General features: G+C 36.4%; 1 protein-coding gene across 2 annotated transcripts in view; it reads left to right on the top strand.

Moving 5' to 3' along the window:
- Nucleotides 1-19,945, top strand: part of VPS50 (VPS50 subunit of EARP/GARPII complex) — a 140,129-nt gene that overhangs the window by 98,110 nt on the left and 22,074 nt on the right. For both annotated transcript variants that reach the window (XM_065883462.1, XM_065883463.1), the window contains 3 exons: nt 2,775-2,893; nt 6,741-6,847; nt 16,669-16,790. In XM_065883462.1, the coding sequence (XP_065739534.1) occupies nt 2,775-2,893; nt 6,741-6,847; nt 16,669-16,790 (348 nt within the window). The remainder of the gene's footprint in view (nt 1-2,774; nt 2,894-6,740; nt 6,848-16,668; nt 16,791-19,945) is intronic.

Below are 19,945 nucleotides of genomic sequence, written 5' to 3'. Positions count from 1 at the left end.
AGTGGGATTTTCTTATTGAGCGTGTTGTACCCAATGAGCAAGGTAATTGATTAGATTTATTCATACATTTACCACCCACCTTCCTACCTATATACTTAGACACCTGTAATACTACTTGTACAGGTAATGAATGGCTTTCCAGTATGCTTTATTGACATTGTCCTTTTGAATGATAAGTTTTGCCTTTATGTTTATTTTATGTTGTTATTAGATTACTTTATGTTCTTACCAGGTTACTAATTGAGTAGGAGCATAGTTTATTCACTGCATAATTATATGATTTATTGGATAGACAGATGTATGAAGGAATAGATCATCTGTACTTTTTTCTCAACGCCACTTGTTGGGTAACTAAGGAAGTCATTTTGTTCCATGTCCCCTTAAGTGAAACAGGGTAATGTCTTGTTTAATTACCTGGCAGGGATATTTTGAGGATTTAGGAATACAATGTTTTAACAGCACTCTGAGCAGCTCAAAAAACAGTATAAACTAGAAGTAGTGTGAGTTAATGGAAAGGTTTGCAGGCAGATGAATGAATATGACCTTTATTATTGATTAGCTGTGTGGATCTTGGCAAGTTATTGTGATTTTGTGACCCTCAGTTTCCCCATATTTACAATGAGGAAATACTTACTTCACAGTTACCTGTAGGGCGTTTTTACAGTATTTAATTTCCAGAGGGACTAGGTATAATTTTTATTTTAGATTTGATGAAGTTGAAGTGAAAACTGTTTGGGTTTGACAAAAATCTGTTGAATTTGTCTCCATATTTTTGGTTTGTTTTTGTTATTAAGTGAAGATATAATTTTAAAAATATTGTCATGAAAATATACCACTATCATGTTTTATCATGAAGTAGAAGTTATTCCATAGAGAACCATATTTAAAATTATAATTTAGTGATTCTTTGTGACATTTTGCCTCTATAAAGTAGACTGAACTGAAAGGAATTAAGTCATTCCAATATTTTTGAAATAGTATATCCCTCTGCACTGGTGATTTGTTAATTTAAATCTCGCATAGCATTTGATTCTCATTATTTCTGGCAGTTGTGTTCAATAAAGTAAGCACGAACTCTGAATTAACAAATACAGAACCGTTGTTCTTGAGCAAAATATGGGATTAAGTATCTGCAAGCCTCTGGTCACAACATTTTCACCAACTGGTCCATACACAGCCTTGTTTTATGTGTGTTTTTCCTTAAAGACACCTAATTTAATATAGTGCTGATTCGTTAACATTGAACACATGACCAACAGCACTGTAACTCATGCCTGAGTGAAGCTTATCTAACATACGTATTTTTACCTTAAGGCATATTACAGTCTTCTCGCACTTGGGAACACTAGACAGCACTTTAGTACTATGATTGGGGGGCATTCTGAACAGTGAAATCACCAGCAAAATGTACAAAAATTTTAAGAATGTGACACTAAATAGACTTTGAAAAGGGCACTTGCTTACAGCAGGAGAGCTGAAATAAGAAGGTAGAGTGTCGCCTTGCTTGCTCTTAGCTGGGAACATGTATGTAGGGTGACTCAAAAGTGTTTGCCACTCCACATGGCACATATCCGTGAATGACCAAGGAGTGTCATGAAGTATTGATGTTGGGATTACAAATTGTATCGAGTACGGAAATCTGCAAATAAAGAATCCTTGGAAATGAGGATCTGTTGTACTGTGGAACTGACCCTAGTTTGTGTAGAACACCTTTCTGAATGCCACCAGGATCACATTGTGTACAAGTGAGGGAGAATGTCTCTATTAGTTTGTTTGTAGTTATTAATGTGTGATCTAATCTTCACAGGTACAGCATAAGTCCTGAGGGTCAGGGTCCACATCTTAAAACAGCCTGTCGTAATGCTTTAGACTCTTAAAAAATAGTTGTTGAATTAGGGGACTGACTTCTTCCCTTATTATCATTATACTGGTCTCCTCAACTGGCATATGGGGACAAAACTTCCTCATAGAATTGTTTTGAAGATTCAGTGAGACAATTTATGGAAGCACTTAGCCCAGTACTTGGTGGAAACTCAATAAGTGTTAGCCATTATTTAATCATATTAGTTTATAATACTAATCAGCAATGATGATGGTGGTACTGCCGCTGCTTCCTTTGTTGTGCATGGACTCCACTGTCTTCTCCCTTGCCGGCACTGGGCCATGGTGCCAAAAAGATGATGAAAAGGCACTCTTCCTCTCAAGAGCAAGTCCACCATTTTTGTCCTTGCTCTCAGTAGTCCATAGGTGCTAAGCCTAATTTTCTAAGTTGCCCTTGGAATTAAATCTCATCATAATGAATTAGATAGAATATTAGCATGTGTGTTGTGTTTAATTAAGCTGACTTAATACTTCCAGCGTACCAGAATTGTATTCTCAAGCTTTTTATAATGAACTAGCAAAATGGAAATAAATAGGATGAAACCACTTGAAGGAAGAGTTTTTTTAATCAAATAAACACTCTTTTCCTGTTCTAAGGTCTAGCAGGGTATGTGTTTGTTTTCATTTGTTTATATGGAGATTCTTTTGGGCATTTATAAGCATTTGAAATATGATGTTTGTATTTTCTTTTGAGCTGGTTAAGGTAGGATGATAAAGAAGAAAATGGAAAGTTAATATGATTTCTTGATGGCAAAATTAAAGCTCAGTTATTAAGAACTTTCATCTGTAATGTACTTCTTATAAAATTGGATACTTTTTTACTGTGTTGAAAGACTCCAAGAAAGGTTGGTTCTTCGTGCCCATTGTTGAATAATATACTGTGTTCTTTTCAGTATGAATCTGATGAACAAGAAAAAAGTGCCTATCAGGAGTATGACAGTGACAGTGATGTTCCTGAGGAACTAAAACAAGATTATGTTGATGAGCAGACAGGCGATGCTCCTGTGAAAAGGTATTTATTCTTGGAATTTATGGTATTTCTCATTTTATGTTGCACGTTTAACATATAGGATTTACTTGAAAGGTTAAGGAAAAAAACTCATTAAACTTTTCTTTTGGTTATAGTGTCATGTGACAGAAGTTACTGTTTGTTTTTTTTTTTTAAACATCTTTATTGGAGTATAATTGCTTTACAATGGTGTGTTAGTTTCTGCCTTATAACAAAGTGAATCAGCTATACATGTATCCCCATATCTCCTCCCTCTTGCATTTCCCTCCCACCCTCCCTATCCAACCCCTCTAGGTGGTCACAAAGCACCAAGCTGATCTCCCTGTGCTATGTGGCTGCTTCCCACTAGCTATCTGTTTTACATTTGGTAGTGTATATATGTCCATGCCACTCTCTCACTTCATCCCAGCTTACCCTTCCCCCTCCCCGTGTCCTCAAGTCTGTTCCCTATGTCTGCATCTTTATTCCTGTCTTGCCCCTAGGTTCTTCAGAACCTTTTTTTTTTTTTTTTTTTTTTGGTTCCATATATATGTGTTAGCATACGGTATTTATTTTTCTCTTTCTGGCTTCAATCTGTATGACAGTTTCTAGGTCCATCCACCTCACTACAGATACCTCAGTTTCATTTCTTTTTATGGCTGAGTAATATTCCATTGTATATATGTGCCACATCTTCTTTATCCATTCATCTGTTGATGGACACTTAGGTTGCTTCCATGTCCTGGCTATTGTAAATAGAGCTGCAGTGAACATTGTGTTACATGACTCTCAGCAATCCCACTACTGGGCACATACCCTGAGAAATTAATGTATTTTAAAAATGATTCCTGAAAGGCTAAAAATGTAGTTTTTTTGATAATGGGTATAACCCAAGAGCTCTTAATCTAGAGATCAGTGGTTTTTGCAGAAAAACAAACTTTTGATTTATAGAATCAGTGCCGCCTTTGGAGGCGGTTTATGCTTCACATAGATCAATTTATGTTTCACATTGATTTCCTTTTTCTCAAGGAGGAAAATAGTCATTTGTTTTGTATGTGGCTTTGCTGCCTCAATCTAGTAAATATAGAAAAATCTTCCCAATGTCATTGATATTTTGAGCCTTCTATTAAGGTTCCTATTTTTGTACTTGAGTTTTGTTTTATGATAAACTGTCTTCTTCAAAAACTGTTGTAACTGTATAAGAATTTTTGTCACCTTCTTTAAATTGGGCCTGATTCTGATTTGTGAGTGAGGTAGTTTCATGACTGAGTATCAGATATTGAGTGACCACAAATATACTTTATTTTTAATGATAGATTTAAGTATAGTCTTCCCTACCCTTTACCCCCAAAGTACCTAGTGAATACTTGATTGATTTGACACCCTGATTGATGTAATCTCTCACCTCAAAAGTGAACAACTCATATAATTGGGGATATTTTAATTGGGGAAATTTGTTTCCATTGGTTTACACAAATATGTGGTATTTAATTATCTACATCTATGATCCATTATGAACTGAATAGAACTATTTTGTTGGACTTTTTCATTAGGTGTTTTGAGTATGTTTTTACTAAAAGAAAAGGTCTAATTAAGTTGAAGTGAACAAACGTCTGCCACTGTATGTGTGTGTCCTCGCATTCTTTGTAGGGTTATGCAGCCTCTTAAACTGTCTTTAACCTACCCCTAAGAAATATACACAATGTAAACTACTGATTGCAGTTAACCAGTTGACCAGTATATCAATTCCAACTTCTAAGTGTCTGTTGAATTTATCAAAATTTCTTGTATTTCACTGCTACCATCCTAGTTCATGCAGAAATTTCTGGGCCAGATTATTGAATCAGCCTCCTTACCGTGGCTTCCCATTTCTAGTCTTAACCCTTTCTAATCTGTTCTTGGATACAAATTTAGATTTTTCTTTTATATACAAATTTGATCATGTTATTTTCCTGGTTAAAATGTTTAATGGCTCACCACTGCATTTAAGATATGGTTCATACTCGTTATAATCATGAGGTTCAATTCCTTTCAGTGATCTGACCTTCATTTACCTCCTTTCTTATCACATTTCCCTCTGCCCACTCATTCTCCAGGCTACCACTGTCAACTCCTTGCGCTTCTTTAAGCGTACTCTGTTCTCTTACTTCCGATCTTATTACATGTTGTCCCCTTTTTTTCTGTACTTACCGTATAACTTCTACTTTTTCTTTGAATCTAGTGCTGCCCCCCAACTCCAGACTTTACCATTATACTTTATGCCTAATCCAGATTCTAAGGAAGGTATTTTGCATATTTGTAGGTCTGAAATCAGAATGCTTGGTACAGTTGATGTATAATTTTCCTAGAACATTTTTTTAAGTGACATAACTTCTTTTTTTGTTTATTATTTTATTTATTTGTTTTTTATTGAAGTATAGTTGATTTACAATATTGTGTTAGTTTTCAGTGTACAGCAAAGTGATTTGCTTATACATATATGTGTATATATATTCTTTTTAAAAATTCTTTTCCATTATAGTTTATTATAAGGTATTGAATATAGTCCCCCATGCTATACAGTAAATGCTTGTTGTTTATCTATTTTATATCTATTTTTATGCATCTGTTAATCCCACACTCCCAGCTTATCCCCCGCTACTTCTCCTTTGGTAACCATAAGTTTGTTTTCTATGTCTGTGAGTCTGTTTCTGTTTTGTAAATAAGTTCATTTGTACTATTTTTTAGATCCCACATATAAGTGATATCATATAATATTTGTCTTTGTCTGACTTACTTCACTTAGTGTGATAATCTCTAGGCCCATCCATGTTGCTGCAAATGGCATTATTTCATTCTTTTTTATGGATGAGTAATATTCCATTGTATATATACACCACATCTTCTTTATCTACTCATCTGTTGATGGACACTTAAGTTGCTTCAGTGTCTTGGCTGTTGTAAATAATGCCACTGTTAACATTTGGGGTGCATGTATCTTTTTGAAATAGAGATTTTGGCTTTTCTGGATATATGCCCAGTAGTGGGATTGCTGGATCATGTGGTAACTCTAGTTTTAGTTTTTTAAGGACCCTCCATACTGCTCTCCATAGTGGCTGTATCAATTTACATTCCCACCAACAGTGCAAGAGGCTTCCCTTTTCTCCATACCATCTCCAGCATTTATTATTTGTAGACTTTTTGATGATGGCCATTCTGACTGGTGTGAGCTGATACCTCATTGTAGTTTTGATTTGCATTTCTCTAATAATTAGCAATGCTGAGCATCTTTTCATGTGCCTGTTGGCCATCTGTATGTCTTCTTTGGAGAAATGTCTATTTAGGTCTTCTGCCCATTTTTTGATTGGGTTGTTGTCTTTTTGTTATTGAGTTGTATGAGCTGTTTGTATATTTTGGAAATTAAGCCCTTGTCAGTCACATCATTTGCAAATATTTTCTCCCATTCTATAGGTTGTCTTTTCATTTTGTTTATGGTTTCCTTTACTGTGCAAAAGCTTATACGTTTGATTAGGTACCATCTGTTTATTTTTGCTTTTATTTCTATTGCCTTGGGAGACTGACCTAAGAAAACATTGCTACAATATAGTGACATAGCTTCTTTTAATGGTTGTTAATTAATGTCTGAGAACCAAAGAAATACATTATAGTACTTTATTTCTCTGTTTACTGATTTCTCTTCCCCTCTGGACTGTAAGCTCTGTAAGGACAGGAGGATAATCTCTATATCCCCAGCCAATAAGTGGTAAGATTTTCAGTAACTAATTGGTGATTTTCAGTAACTAATTAGCAAATTAGATCCTAAGCTGAGTTACTTATTGATTTACTACTTGACAACCCTAATTGCAAATCTGTTTTGTTTTCTCATATTAAGCGTTTCTCGAGAGACTCTAAAAAGCAGGAAGAAATCAGATTACAGTCTAAATAAAGTGAATGCACCCATCTTAACAAATACAACACTGAATGTAATAAGACTTGTTGGTAAGTAGCTACACCTTTTAAAAAAAACATTATTATAGCAGTTAAATTAGTCTACATTTGTTACCAAATGGGTTTTCATTGGGTACTCCAGGGCCCACCACAGTGAGTGATTTAAGATGGTCATATGTCAGTGCCTTCTCATCTTAATTGTTCCGAATAGTATAATACTAATATTAATGTCAGTTTTTCTTTTTTAGTTAACTACTTAAAATTTGTATCTTCCACTTTTCCTAAAATATTCCAATTAATAGAAATGTAGTGGAAAAATTCTCTGTGAGTTAGAGGTACATGTAGGATGATGATAATACCAGTTTTATATTTGCACAATATTTTATACTTAATTGTTTCATTGATCTTTGCAATCTTCTTGTCAGATAGGCAGAGTGATTAGTGGTTTTCTGGCTTTTTCAGACACAAGAGTTCTATAAGCTAAATGTTCACACCATAGGAAATGTTCTTATTACAGATAAGACCTTTATTGATGATTTTGTAGAAGGCAAATAGCATGAAGAAATGCCGTATGAAATATTTAGGTTTGAAGATGTTATGGATTTTTTAATATCAGTATTTCAAAATTTTATATGCTATCTCAACCTTTGTATTTCACAAATAGGTCTGTACATTTGACAAATAAGTTATAGAGATGTCTTCTCATGTTAATTAAGTCATCTATACCAGTCAAGAATCTTAGTGATGTTCTGTAAAGATCTCTGTCTTCTGTTTATGGAGATGATAATTTCCTGTTGCCTGGTTTAATTACTCTTAGCTCTGATAAAATAGTCTGTGTTCCTGAAGATAATTTCTAAATTTCATTAATGAATAGGGTAAAGAAGACTTTTTTAAGAAGTTCCCACTTTCTTTTAGGGAAAATAGTGTGGAAAATTATAATAATGAACTGAGCAGAAAAGAAAAATTATGTATTTCTATGACACAGAAAAATGACAGATTCTAAAAAGCTATTGTTTGGCTGATTATTGCTGGGGAATTAGCTTTCCTTCTTTATCCAAGAATGCTAACTGAACCTAGCATCATGAGTTAGTCTCTAGAATTTACAGAATCAGAATTAGAAGAATTCTGAAGAGGTCATCTGGTATAATTTACCATAGAATGAGCATTTCTTTCTTTACTGCATCTGATATGTGATGGCCATCTAGCCTCTGTTTTATGTCTTACAATTGCTGGAAGCAATTCTGCTATTAGACTGATTTAATTGGTAGAAATCTTGTCCTCATGGTAAACCAAAATCTCTATTTCTGTCTCTGTCTCTAATTCTACCCTCTGGTCTTAGTTATGCCCTTAAAAGCAAAAAGAGTAAGTCTATACTTTTTTCTCCTACTTTTCCATGTGGTCACTTTTCAGATATGTGGTGGTAGGTATACTGTCCTTCCTTTGCTTGTACTTCCCCTTCCCCAGTCCATTCTTCAGGGTCAGTGTGCTCAGTTGCCTTATATGGTCCTCACTGATGGATATTCCAAAGTCCTTGTCATCCTCCTCAGTCTTCGGTACTCACTGTAGTTTTTGGTGTCTGGATACACGCTTGAGATGTAGTTGAATGAAGTCAGCTTTTGCTCGGTTATGCTGAAGTAACAAAACACCCTAACATATCAGTGGCTTTCAACCCAGAGGTTTATCATGATGCATATTGACTCCTGATCATCTTAGTTCTGCCCCATGTATGTCTTCGTTCTGAGATGCAGGCTGAAAAAGTAGCACCAATCTGGGATTAGGGGAGAAGAGTAGAGCTGAACCATGTTATGACTCTTAAAGCTGCCACTCTGATGTGCCACCCTGACATGTCACTGGTCATAGCAAGTCAGGCTTGACTGGAAGAGAGAAGTGTACTTGTACTTCTGTCACAGGAAGGCACAACCAGTCCAGGGCAGTGGACAAGGATGCATAATCCTCTTACAAGAGTGGAGGTGGGGAAGAGCAGATAATTGGGGAAAATTGTACAATCAACCACATTTAAGTGGCTGTATAATTTTTTTTCCTTACCTAGTTCAAAACGGACTAGAGGTCATCATATTGCTTTTTACTGTAAAAGACATACATTCACTCAAATCAGATATAAAGCCACAACAAAATTGGGGAGGGGGAAGTCATGTTTTTTTCAGGTCAGTGCAGGCAAATCCAAATCTTCACTTCTTGATAGGCATAAGGAAATGAAGAAACAATGCCTTGTGCTATTCTCATTATCTAAGAAGGGATATTATAATGACAGAAGTGTGCTGCTGGTGCTAAGTTCAGAGGACAGTCACAACGAATTCTTATATAAGGATTACTGACCAACACGGTGGACACTGTTTTCTAACAGTGGCCTTACAGAAACAGAAAAGCTGCATTCTTATGGGCCTTTGGTAATCAGCCATATAAAGCCAGAGCAGTCCTGAATAAAACCTTACTCAGGGAAGAGAATCTGACCGTTGTCATTTCAGTCTTCTTCCCACTAGATCTTTTACTAGAGTTGCAATTAGGAAACAAGGCCTAGTATGAAAATTTAACTTTCATGTCTTTCCATTTAGGGCTGGGAGTAGGTGCTGCCATTATTCCCCAGTAGACTTTCATGCCTACCACTTTCTCCCTGGGATGTCTTTATCTTCATATTGTACATATTCATAAAATAGAACTTTAAGGGAACCACTCACTAAGGGGTCTCCAACTAGTAAATGCACTATTCCAACCACGGTTGTTATTGCATAGAGGTGCTTGAAGACTATAAACTGACAAAAGTAATGTCTCTTCCTACAAGGCCAGAAGTACAGTTGTATGAATAAGATAGATTAATTTTTGGTGCCTGGGAAGATGAAGGAACTAATTTACTCAGTGGTTGGGAGACACATTTTAGAACATTAAAGGCATATTCAAAATGTTGTTTTTAAGTGATATTTATTTGGCATAATTAGGAGATATTAAACAAAAGAGTGTTAATGGGGCTTCCCAGCCCCAGGTGGTACCTAAATCTGAAGACTTGGCGTTTTTCACAAGTGCAGAGGACCAATCAGAATGCTTGCTTGTGAAAATAGAAAATCCTGTTAGCCTGATGATTTCTTGCAGACAGAGACAGAGAAATTTTAGGGAATGTGTCTCATCACTGAAGTAGCCTTGGTATCCAAGGAGGCAGCTCTCACTTGAGCGGGTGTGATAGGTCTGAGGGGCAGAAAATAGGTTGCCGAAACCCATGTTTGTAAAACCTACAGACCTTACAACAAAATTATTACTTTAGCAGCTGGAAAAAATACACACCAGCACATGCACAGGACTTAACATTAAACCAGAGTATGTACATAAGGGATATTTAGTCATACTGTGGCTGAGTTGCAGTGTATATGATGAACACAGAAGTAGGAGGGACGAAATCTCCTTCATTGGTACATTCTTTTAGGTGGGGCATTGATATTTTTATTTTATCATGGAGTGTTTTAAATTGAAAAAGTAATGCATGAAAATGGTTAAAAATTAAAATACCCTGAGGTATAAACAAAACTCCTGACCTCCAAGTCTCCTTCCTCATTTATAGCATTTCCAGTTTGCCTTTATGTGCTCTTTATACCCATTGATGATCTCTCAACTTAGTGCACTGTAGTAAGGATAACGAACATCCTTCCAGCTCAGATTCTGTTCTTGCTTTTGCCCCATCAGATTGTCAGCTCCTACATGAGGAGAGAGTTTGTCATCTTTGCAGCATATAGAGCACCCAGTCAAGTGCTTTTCGCTTTTGTAGATGCTCAATATACACTGGACGACAAAACTTAATTTGTAAAATCTGAGTGCTAGAGAAACACTTTTTGCTCCTCTCTTGTAATAATCCACAACGGAAGGAGCCTCTCACCCCCACCCCCGACCCATGCACGTGTGTGTACACACACACACTTCCAGCACTTCTTTTTACCCTGTGTTCGCTCCTCTGCATAGGGGTTGTGGCTCACTGACTGAATTCCCCTGGGCCGCCTTTCCTGTGGTAATCACGCTCCTCTCTCTGCGTTTCCTACGATGAGCTAGTAAGTCAGGCCCCGTCTGTTCCTCTTGGTTATAGTCCTTGTCCATCTATGCTGCTACTTGCTTGGTTTCTTTGCCAGTCCCTCTGTGTCTCTTTCCCTTGAGTATAAGGACTCATGGTCTAGGTTTAGGGTGAGAGAGGGGTTTTTTTAATTGAAGTACAGTTGATTTACAATGTTTCAGGTGTAAAGCAAAGTGATTTAGTTATATATAGATATATACACACATACATATATACATACATATATATGTATATATTTCTTTTTCAAATTCTTTTCCATTATAGGTTATTACAAGGTATTGAATATAGTTCCCTGTGCTGTACAGTAGGTCCTTGTTATTTATTTTATATATAGTAGTTTGTAACCCCAAATTCCTAATTATCCCTCCCCCGCTTTTGGTAACCATAAGTTCATTTTCTATGTCTGTGAGTCTATTTCTGTTTTGTAAGTAAGTTCATTTGTATCAGTTTTTTGGATTCCACATATAAGTGATATCGTGTGATATTTGTCTTTCTCTGACTTTGCTTAGTATGATAATCTCTAGGTCCATCCATGTTGCTGCAAAGGATGAGAGTTTAAACAGTGCTTCCCCTGTGAAGCTTTTCCTCATCTCTAGATTAGGCTAGATTCCCTTCACGTAACATCCTGTACATACTTCTCCCTTTTTGCATTCATCATAAGTATATTTATTTTAAAATAATAGCAGGGGTAGCTAAGACTTCTTGCTCTTTTATTATGTGCTATGTAAACACTTCACATGAATTTTCTCATGAATTCTTCATAGTACCCTTTTTACAAACTAAATTGAAGCTCAGAAATAAATAACTTGCCTTATGTCTGTCACACAGCTGGTAAGTGGCAGAACCAGGTTGTCTGATCTTAGAGCCAGTACATTCTTAACTTTCATGCTTCACAGCCAGTGGAGGACATCTGGAGCATTAATCCCTGGACAGAGTTCAGCAAGGTTATAATATAGGTTGGAGGCAGGAGGAGAACTTCTCGCAGTTTGTAATTTGGGAAGAGACATCTTTTGTGGTTATCTGGACTGTGTATTGGGTAACCTTCCTCCGTGTTCCCAGAGCATGCTGTGTCCACTGCTCTCTCTCTGCCCTCTACAGGGAACTCTGGAGAGGAAGAGAGAGGGTGGTATGCATCTGAACCATATCTTGAGCCACTGACCACATTTTTCCAACTAGGCTGGCTAACTTTAGAACCATGCCTCTATGTTTTATCAAGGTAGCACCTCTCACAGCAACACATTAAATAGTAAAGAAGAACTTGCGGCGAAAAGCAGGTGTCTCCCACCCACCCACTGCTCCCTACCAGGAGTGTGAAGGCAATCTCTTGGTTTGTTTCTGTTTGTCTTTCTTCTAGTTGTAATTGCCCAGAAAAGGGTGATAAGAAGGAAATGTTTTGAATCCTGTCATTCTAAATATGTCTTTATTCTGCTCTTTCAGGGAGTGACAGTTTAGTTGGCTATAGAATTGCCGTTAAATATTACTTTTCCTCAGAAAGTTAAAACCTCTAATGTTCTATTCATTTTATTGTAGGTGAATTTCTTCTCTCTCTCCCTCTCTCTGAAACCTTTTAGTGTTTTTTCCCTTGATGTTTCAAAATTCTCTATTGATGTATCTATGTGTGAGTTCTTTTTCATTAAGTGTGTTGGGTAGTTCATGACCCTTTCAATCTGAAGGTTCATGTGCTCCTCAGCTGTGACTGATACTACTGTTTCTTTGAGGATTTCCACATCCCCATTTTCTTTAATCTCTTTCTTTGATTTCCCCTTACTCAAGTGTTTAGTCTCTTAGGTTGGCCCTTTATGTCTGTCATATTTTTCTAATATTTTTCTATATTCTTTTTGCTGTACCTTCTGGAAGACTTCCTTTTTCCCATTTCTTTAATTTTTTATTTAAAAAATCACATTTTTATTGACTTTAAATCTTTAAGAACCCTTTATAATCTGTGTTTTTTCCCGCCATATTCACCTTTTATAGGGTTTTATATAATTACTGTATTTCTCTTCCTTACCTTCAATTATTTTATTTTCTCTGGGACCAGCTTTTCTTTTTACGTTCAGTCTCTGAATTTTCCTCATGGGCCTGGTGATGTTTGATTATTCTTCCCTAAAATAGAAGGCCTATATAGCCATTGTGGGTGTTCTCTGCTGAGTAACTAGAATTGTGTTGGAGCTGGCTCTTTCTCCTTAGAATGAATCCTGACTAGGAACTTTATGTATAGAGTAGGGCAGGTCTGGGTGGATTTATTGGTAGCCTTTACATTATGGGGACAGATCCCTAAATTCCCAGAATGAGATAGAATTTAATCTGTGGTGCCAATATCCACACTAGAAACCTTAGCTTTTCTAATTTATTTTCTTAAGTTTGCTCAATTTGAGGGGTGGGGGGGGTTGTTTATTTCTTTCGAAGAGGAATCCTAGGGGGTTTTATTGTTTTTGTCTGTGGGAAAATTCTGGCAGCCTCTACAGTAGTCCCCCCTTATTTGTGGGGGATATGTTCCAAGGTATCCCCTGTGGATGCCTGAAACCACAGATAGTAGCAAACCCTATATATACTATGTCTTTTCTTATACATACATACCTATAATAAAGTCTAATTTATAAATTAGGCACAGGAAGAAATTAACAACAAAAACTAATAATAAAAATAGAAAAATTATAACAATATACTATAATAAAGTTATATAAATGTAGTCTCTCTCACAATATCTTATTGTACAGATTTAATGCCTTTGCCATTTTAGCTAAGCACTTATCGCTGTGGCTGTATCTTTTGCAGTGTGAGGTGTGACAACAGAACTAGCATGAATTTCTTTTTCCTTCTTCCAAATTTCACAGATAGAAGATTCATTCTTACCACAGATCTTAGCAACCTCACCATACGACTTTTTTTCTTTCTTTATTAAGTCATGAGCTTTCACCTTTTCACTTGAAAGAAGCACTTTACAACTTCTCTTTGGCATACCTGAATTGCCAGCATCACTACTCTTGCGTTTTGGGGCCATAATTAAATAAAATAAGGATTACCTGAACACAAGCACTGAGATACCACAACAGTTGATCTGATAACTGAGATGGCTACTAAGTGACTAATGGGCAGAATGTGCGGGACAAAGGGATGGCACCAGATGGCACGAGATTTCATCATGCTATTCAGAACAACACTTGATTTAAAACTTATGAATTGTTTATTTCTGGAATTTTCTATTTAATATTCTTGGACTGAGGTTGACCGTGGGTAACTGAAACTGCTAATAAGGGGTGGGGGGGCTACAGTAATAACTGCTGGGGAGGAACAGTAACTGGGGGCATGTGGACAGGTAGTTTGTCCCATATGTAGACCTTCAATTAATCCGTCCTTTCTCTGCCCTATTTCTTGCTCCTGTTCTCTTGCTGTAGCTGCTGCTTTAAGCAGTCACATCCTATCGGACAGCTTCCACCTTCTTTGGTTCTCTTTGCATTTTTCCATCAACTTGTTTCCATCTACTGTCTGTCATCTAGTACAGGGGTTGGGAAACTATAGCCTGCAGGCCAAATCAATCTGACTGCCTGTTTTTGTAAATAACGTTTTATTGGAATACAACCATGCTCATTTGTTCACATACTGTCTGTGGCTGCTTTTGTGCTCTGACAGCAGAATTGAGTAGTTGAAACAGAGACCAGCAGAGATGAGTATCTGCCACAGAGACTGAATGACATACAAAGCCTAAACTATCTAGTCTTTGGTCCTTTACAGGAAAGGTTTGCCAACCCCTGCTCTAGAAATGTTTTGAGATTTCTCATTTTCTGGTGATCATACCTACCTGCTGTTACCTTCTCACCCACTTCTCTTCATAGATGTTTTAATTCATTGTAAAATTCTCTTTTAGTTTAGTAAGTCTGAGGGGGTGCATAAGTTCCCTCAGGCCTCCAAAGGCCTACTCTGCCCTCTTGAACTGGAAAGGCAGAGTTCTCACTCTTCTACATTTGAATAGACTAGCAGCCTGCTTATCAATGGCTGCCTTCCACGTATGACCATTTAAGGTCATGGAAGGAGCTCTGTGAGAGAGCAGAGACTGTGTAGTTCCTTGTGTCTTAACACAATGCCAAGAACATAGTAAGCTTTCAAAGAGTGTTTGTTGAATGTATTGAATGAGTGAATGAATATAATTATGTATTTTTTTCAGAGCATTTGGGACCATCTAGTTATTTTTTCCTTCTGAATGCACATTTAAAACAGCTTTTACCTATTAAGAATTCATTTTTATATCCTTTCTTAAGATGAATTATATGAATAGTGGTTCATCTTATTAGGAATGGAGAGGAGCTTTTTATTCTGGATATGTATCAACCCCAAAGTTTGCATCCTTCCTCATTCTACTATTCACCTGTTCAAAATTTTCTTTTATGGATTAAAGTAATATAACATTTTTTCATTTTTTTCCTTTACAGTATCACATTATTTAATGTGTAAATAGTTACAGTTTAAATAGCTATGTTTGCAGTCAATGAAATATCTGCAGTGATCCAGAATGTTCTAGGAGCATACTATCAAATTTTTTTCAATTGAGATTTTTTTTAAATGTCTTGTTATGTGAAATAATTACAAAGAATGATTCTGAAACAAAAGACTAGTAAATAGGAATAAGAACAGAATCTAAATTGAATAGTTTTTACTTTACGATGTGTATGTCTTCCTGACCATCTATTATTTAGAATCATTTCTCATGTAAATTAAGACGGATGGACTGAGTTCTTAGATAATAAAGAAATGGTTTTGATAGTAGACATTTCCATTCGAGTAAATTTGTCACTTTTTCCTATTGCAGTTAATGTGTTTTCTCTTGAATCCTGGTGTCCTCAATAGTACCAATTTAAAATTTATAGCAGTTACATAAAATAGAGCCAGCACCTGAATTATTTGCTCATTTGGAAATAAAACAAATGGCCTGTTTTAATATCTTCTGCAGAAGAGCATTTTTTTATAGATATGCTTCTTTCCCAATTATTTCCTATAAAAAATAAACACAATTAGGGACTCATTATTGTTTATTATTTGATTCAGCCCATCTCCCATGCACCCTTCAAACACATTAATAAGTTTATGAATGCAGGCATTTTGGTTTTTAAATTTTTTTCTGTAACTGTGTCATATGTTTAGAGGAAAAAGAGTGGAATATTGGCATCTTCCAAAGGAAGGAATGAGGAAGATATGTTCTTGGCACTTTGCGAGTATTGAGCTCTTGAGTGATGTAGTGATAAAGAAATGTTCTTAGCCTCTGATGCTAGATTTCACAGGGCTAGGATTCAGGGGAATGGGAAGTGTCTTCCACGTGTCCTTTTTCTTGTTGTTTTTTTACTTTTGCTATGTGTGTATAAGCTTATGAAAAGACCCCACTCTTCCTCAAGTACATTGTCTTTTGTTTTATTACACCTAAACATTTTTGAAGACATTGTTAGAAATGGAATCTCCAAGAAATGAGGAACTGTGTTGTTTGTACAGTGTCATTGTAGAAGAGTTAGTTTAAGAGTTCCATAAATATAAGACAAACAGTAAAATATAATGATATGAAAAATCTTCGTAGGTATTTTTTTATATCAGTGCCATCCAGTAGTACTTTCCAAGATGGTATAACTGTTCTGTATCAGTGCTGTCCAGTACAGTAGCCACTAGCTACAAGTTACTGTTGAGTACTTGAGGCATGGCTGGTGTGACTGAGGAATGTAATATTTCATTAAAAAAATATTTTGGTAAAGTAATTTTATGGTTTCTTAATAATTATAGACTAACAGATTTTAATTTTCTATTTACTTTTTTTTCTTTTCAGGTAAATATATGCAGATGATGAACATTCTTAAACCAATTGCTTTTGATGTTATCCATTTCATGTCTCAGCTATTTGATTATTACTTGTATGCAATATATACCTTTTTTGGTCGGAATGATTCAGTAAGTCAACCTTTTGGGGGAGGAGTCTGTTTCTTTTAAAATTTATTTGTTTTTGTAAATGTAAAATTCATTCTCTCTGTATAAAATACATAAATAACATTACTTTGAAAAGTATCCATAAAAAATCCAACATATTATTGATATTAGCTTTTTGTGTGCCCCACCACCTTATTTAAAATACATTAATTTTAAGCTTTGATATGATAAACATATTGTATATTATTCAAATTTTTGACAGAAAAAGTACAGCATTAGTTTATAACCTTGACATATTTTGGTGATGAAAAATGTGCAGGTTGCCTTGTTTAAATCTGGCCCAGTGTGTAATTATTACACAGTAAATGAGACATTTTAAATATTGGCTAACAACCTTAGCAGGCACTACTACATTCAGAAGATAACGGCAAATATTTATTTAAAATAATTGAAAATCTTTGAACTGAACCTGCCACAGAATTAATTTTCCTGCACCTCCTTTTTGTGTTTCCAAAGCTCTTGTTGTTTACCTTTTTCTACTCCTAAGGAGAACAGCACAGTATTAAGCAGGTAACTGATCTGATACTTGGGAATTATTATGTAGTTCACCTACATGTTTGACAGTTTTTCGTATAAAAGTATACTCATAATACTAACTTTTCACATACTATATTTTGTACCTTTTCAAAAACTTGTGAATTTTAATGGATAACTACATCATATAAATGTTCATAGTCTTGCTGTGATTACAGGTGTATCAAAGACATGATCTTTTAATATGGGATCTGAATTTCCTATGTTCTTAACTCTGCAAAATTAGAAAGAATACTAATATAATCAGAAACTAAGTTGCTGCAGAATTTATGTTGCTTTAAAATATGTACTAATCCATCACTCTCAATAAATAAATATTAACGAAGAAAGACATTCTGGAGTTTTAGCCAATTGTCAGAATCGTTTAGTCTTCTACATGAGCTTTTTACTCTGTCTTCTTGGACTGTGCCTCTAGACCAGTGCGGTCTAAGAGAAGTTTTGCAGTAATGGAAATATTCTGTATTTGTACTGTCCAATATGGTAGCCATAAGCCATAAGTGACTTTTGAGCACTTGAAACGTGACTGGTATGATTGGGGACTGAATTTTCAATTGTACTTGATTTTAGTTAGTTTATCTTGAAATATAAATAGCCACACATGACTTGTGACTATCATATTAGTTAAAACAGTTCTGAACCACAGTTTTGATAAGATGTGTTCAAGTAGAGTCCTTCAGAAACTTTTGGAACTGAGTGCTTTTGGATGTGACTTTCTAGCTGATTAGATACTGGCACAGATTTGTTTACAGTGGGGTTCACTAGAAGCTGATGAAAGCAAAGTGCAGGTAGGTGCTCACTGTAAAGTATGCTGCATATTTTATTTAAAATCTGTCATGTTTTAAAGAAAACATTAGTCTGATATTTTATATTAAAAGCATTTTTAATCCTGTAAGACTCAGTAAAAGCCATTTCACTGTATTCAAACAATATTGTTAATTATAAGGGTTTCTTTCTATATGGATGTTCACCCATATGCTGTATTAGAAACAGTGTGTATTCTATGAACCAGAACAAAATGTGCATATGAGCGAGTTTGTATGAGTGAATACTGCATTTACTCTACCTCTTACTTGCACTTTTTAACATGGCTACTCCTGCTTCCTTCCCAGAAGAGAGAGAATTGTATGAGTGAATTTAAATGGTTGCTGCTCATGGAAGAATAAGCATCTCATTGTGTCCTGGGGGTTCTAGAAAGTCATTGTCTGGGAGGGGGGACACAGTGTATGCGTTAGGTTAAGGGACTTTTTTTTCTGTTCATACTAATTACTCCTGAAGCTCCTGCTCTTCACTGAACTGGTTATAGCCTACTACATCATGTTGTAGTATATATCGAATCCATTTGATTCTATTATAATAATGGTACTCATAGTATTGCTTTGTCTTGCCTTGCCTCAAGCCTTCTGATGTTCAACTCTTGAGTTATGTTTTCTTTGGTCCTTCCTGTTCATTCTTTTGTGAAGGCCATTCTGTAGCTTACTTTAATGCAGTAGTAAGCACATAGTAGATTCTTAGGAGATATGGATTGATATCCTAATTATTTCTTTTTTAATAATTTTATTTATTTATTTGGCTGCGTTGAGCCTTTGTTGCTGCATGCGGGCTTTCTCTAGTTGTGGCAAGCAGGGGCTAGTCTTCATTACGGTGCGCAGGTTTCTCATTGCGGTGGCTTCTCTTGTTGTGGAGCATGGGCTCTAGGCACACGGGCTTCCGTAGTTGCAGCATGTGGGCTCAGTAGTTTTGGCACTCGGGCCCTAGAGCTCGTGGTCTTCCGTAGTTGCGGCGCGTGGGCTCAGTAGTTGCAGCAAGCGGGCTTCCATTGCAGTGGCTTCTCTTGTTGTGGAGTATGGGCTCTAGGTGTGCAGGCTTCAGTAGTTGTGGCACGTTGGCTCAGTAGTTGTGGCTCTTGGGCTCTAGACCGCAGGCTCAGTAGTTGTGGCGCACGGGCTTAGTTGCTCTGTGGCATGTGGGATCTTTCCAGACCAGGGCTTGAACCCATGTCCCCTGCGTTGGCAGATTCTTAACCACTGCACCACCAGGGAAGTCCTATATCCTAATTATTTCTTATCCAAGTAAATCTTATGAGGGTTATTACTTGACAACGGTTTGTGAGCCTCATTTAAAGTTAACTATCATTAATGGAACTGTTTTTTTGTAGAGAGTCTGATTCAAAATCTAAACTTTTAAGAATGAATTAACTTCCATTTCTGGGTATGAGGGACTGAGACCTTGTTAGATGATATTTCTTGCAGAAAACAATTATAAAACCTGGATGTTTTATAAAACAAAAGGCTGGAGAGTGAACAGAAGCATAGACTCTGGTGGGATTTCACGCTAGTGGTTGGGGAAGGGGAAACTATAAAAAGAAATTCTGGGCTTCCCTGGTGGCGCAGTGGTTGAGAGTCTGCCTGCCAATGCAGGGGCCACAGGTTCGAGCCCTGGTCTGGGAAGATCCCACATGCCGCCGAGCAACTAAGCCCATGCACCACAACTACTGAGCCCTCGTGCCACAACTACTGAAGCACGTGCTCTGAGAGCCTGTGCTCTGCAACAAGGGAAGCCACCACAATGAGAAGCCCATGCACCGC

The sequence above is a fragment of the Phocoena phocoena genome, chromosome 9, assembly GCF_963924675.1.
Source record: "Phocoena phocoena chromosome 9, mPhoPho1.1, whole genome shotgun sequence".
Lineage (NCBI taxonomy): Eukaryota > Metazoa > Chordata > Mammalia > Artiodactyla > Phocoenidae > Phocoena > Phocoena phocoena.
This window is presented reverse-complemented; position numbering and strand designations above follow the sequence as displayed.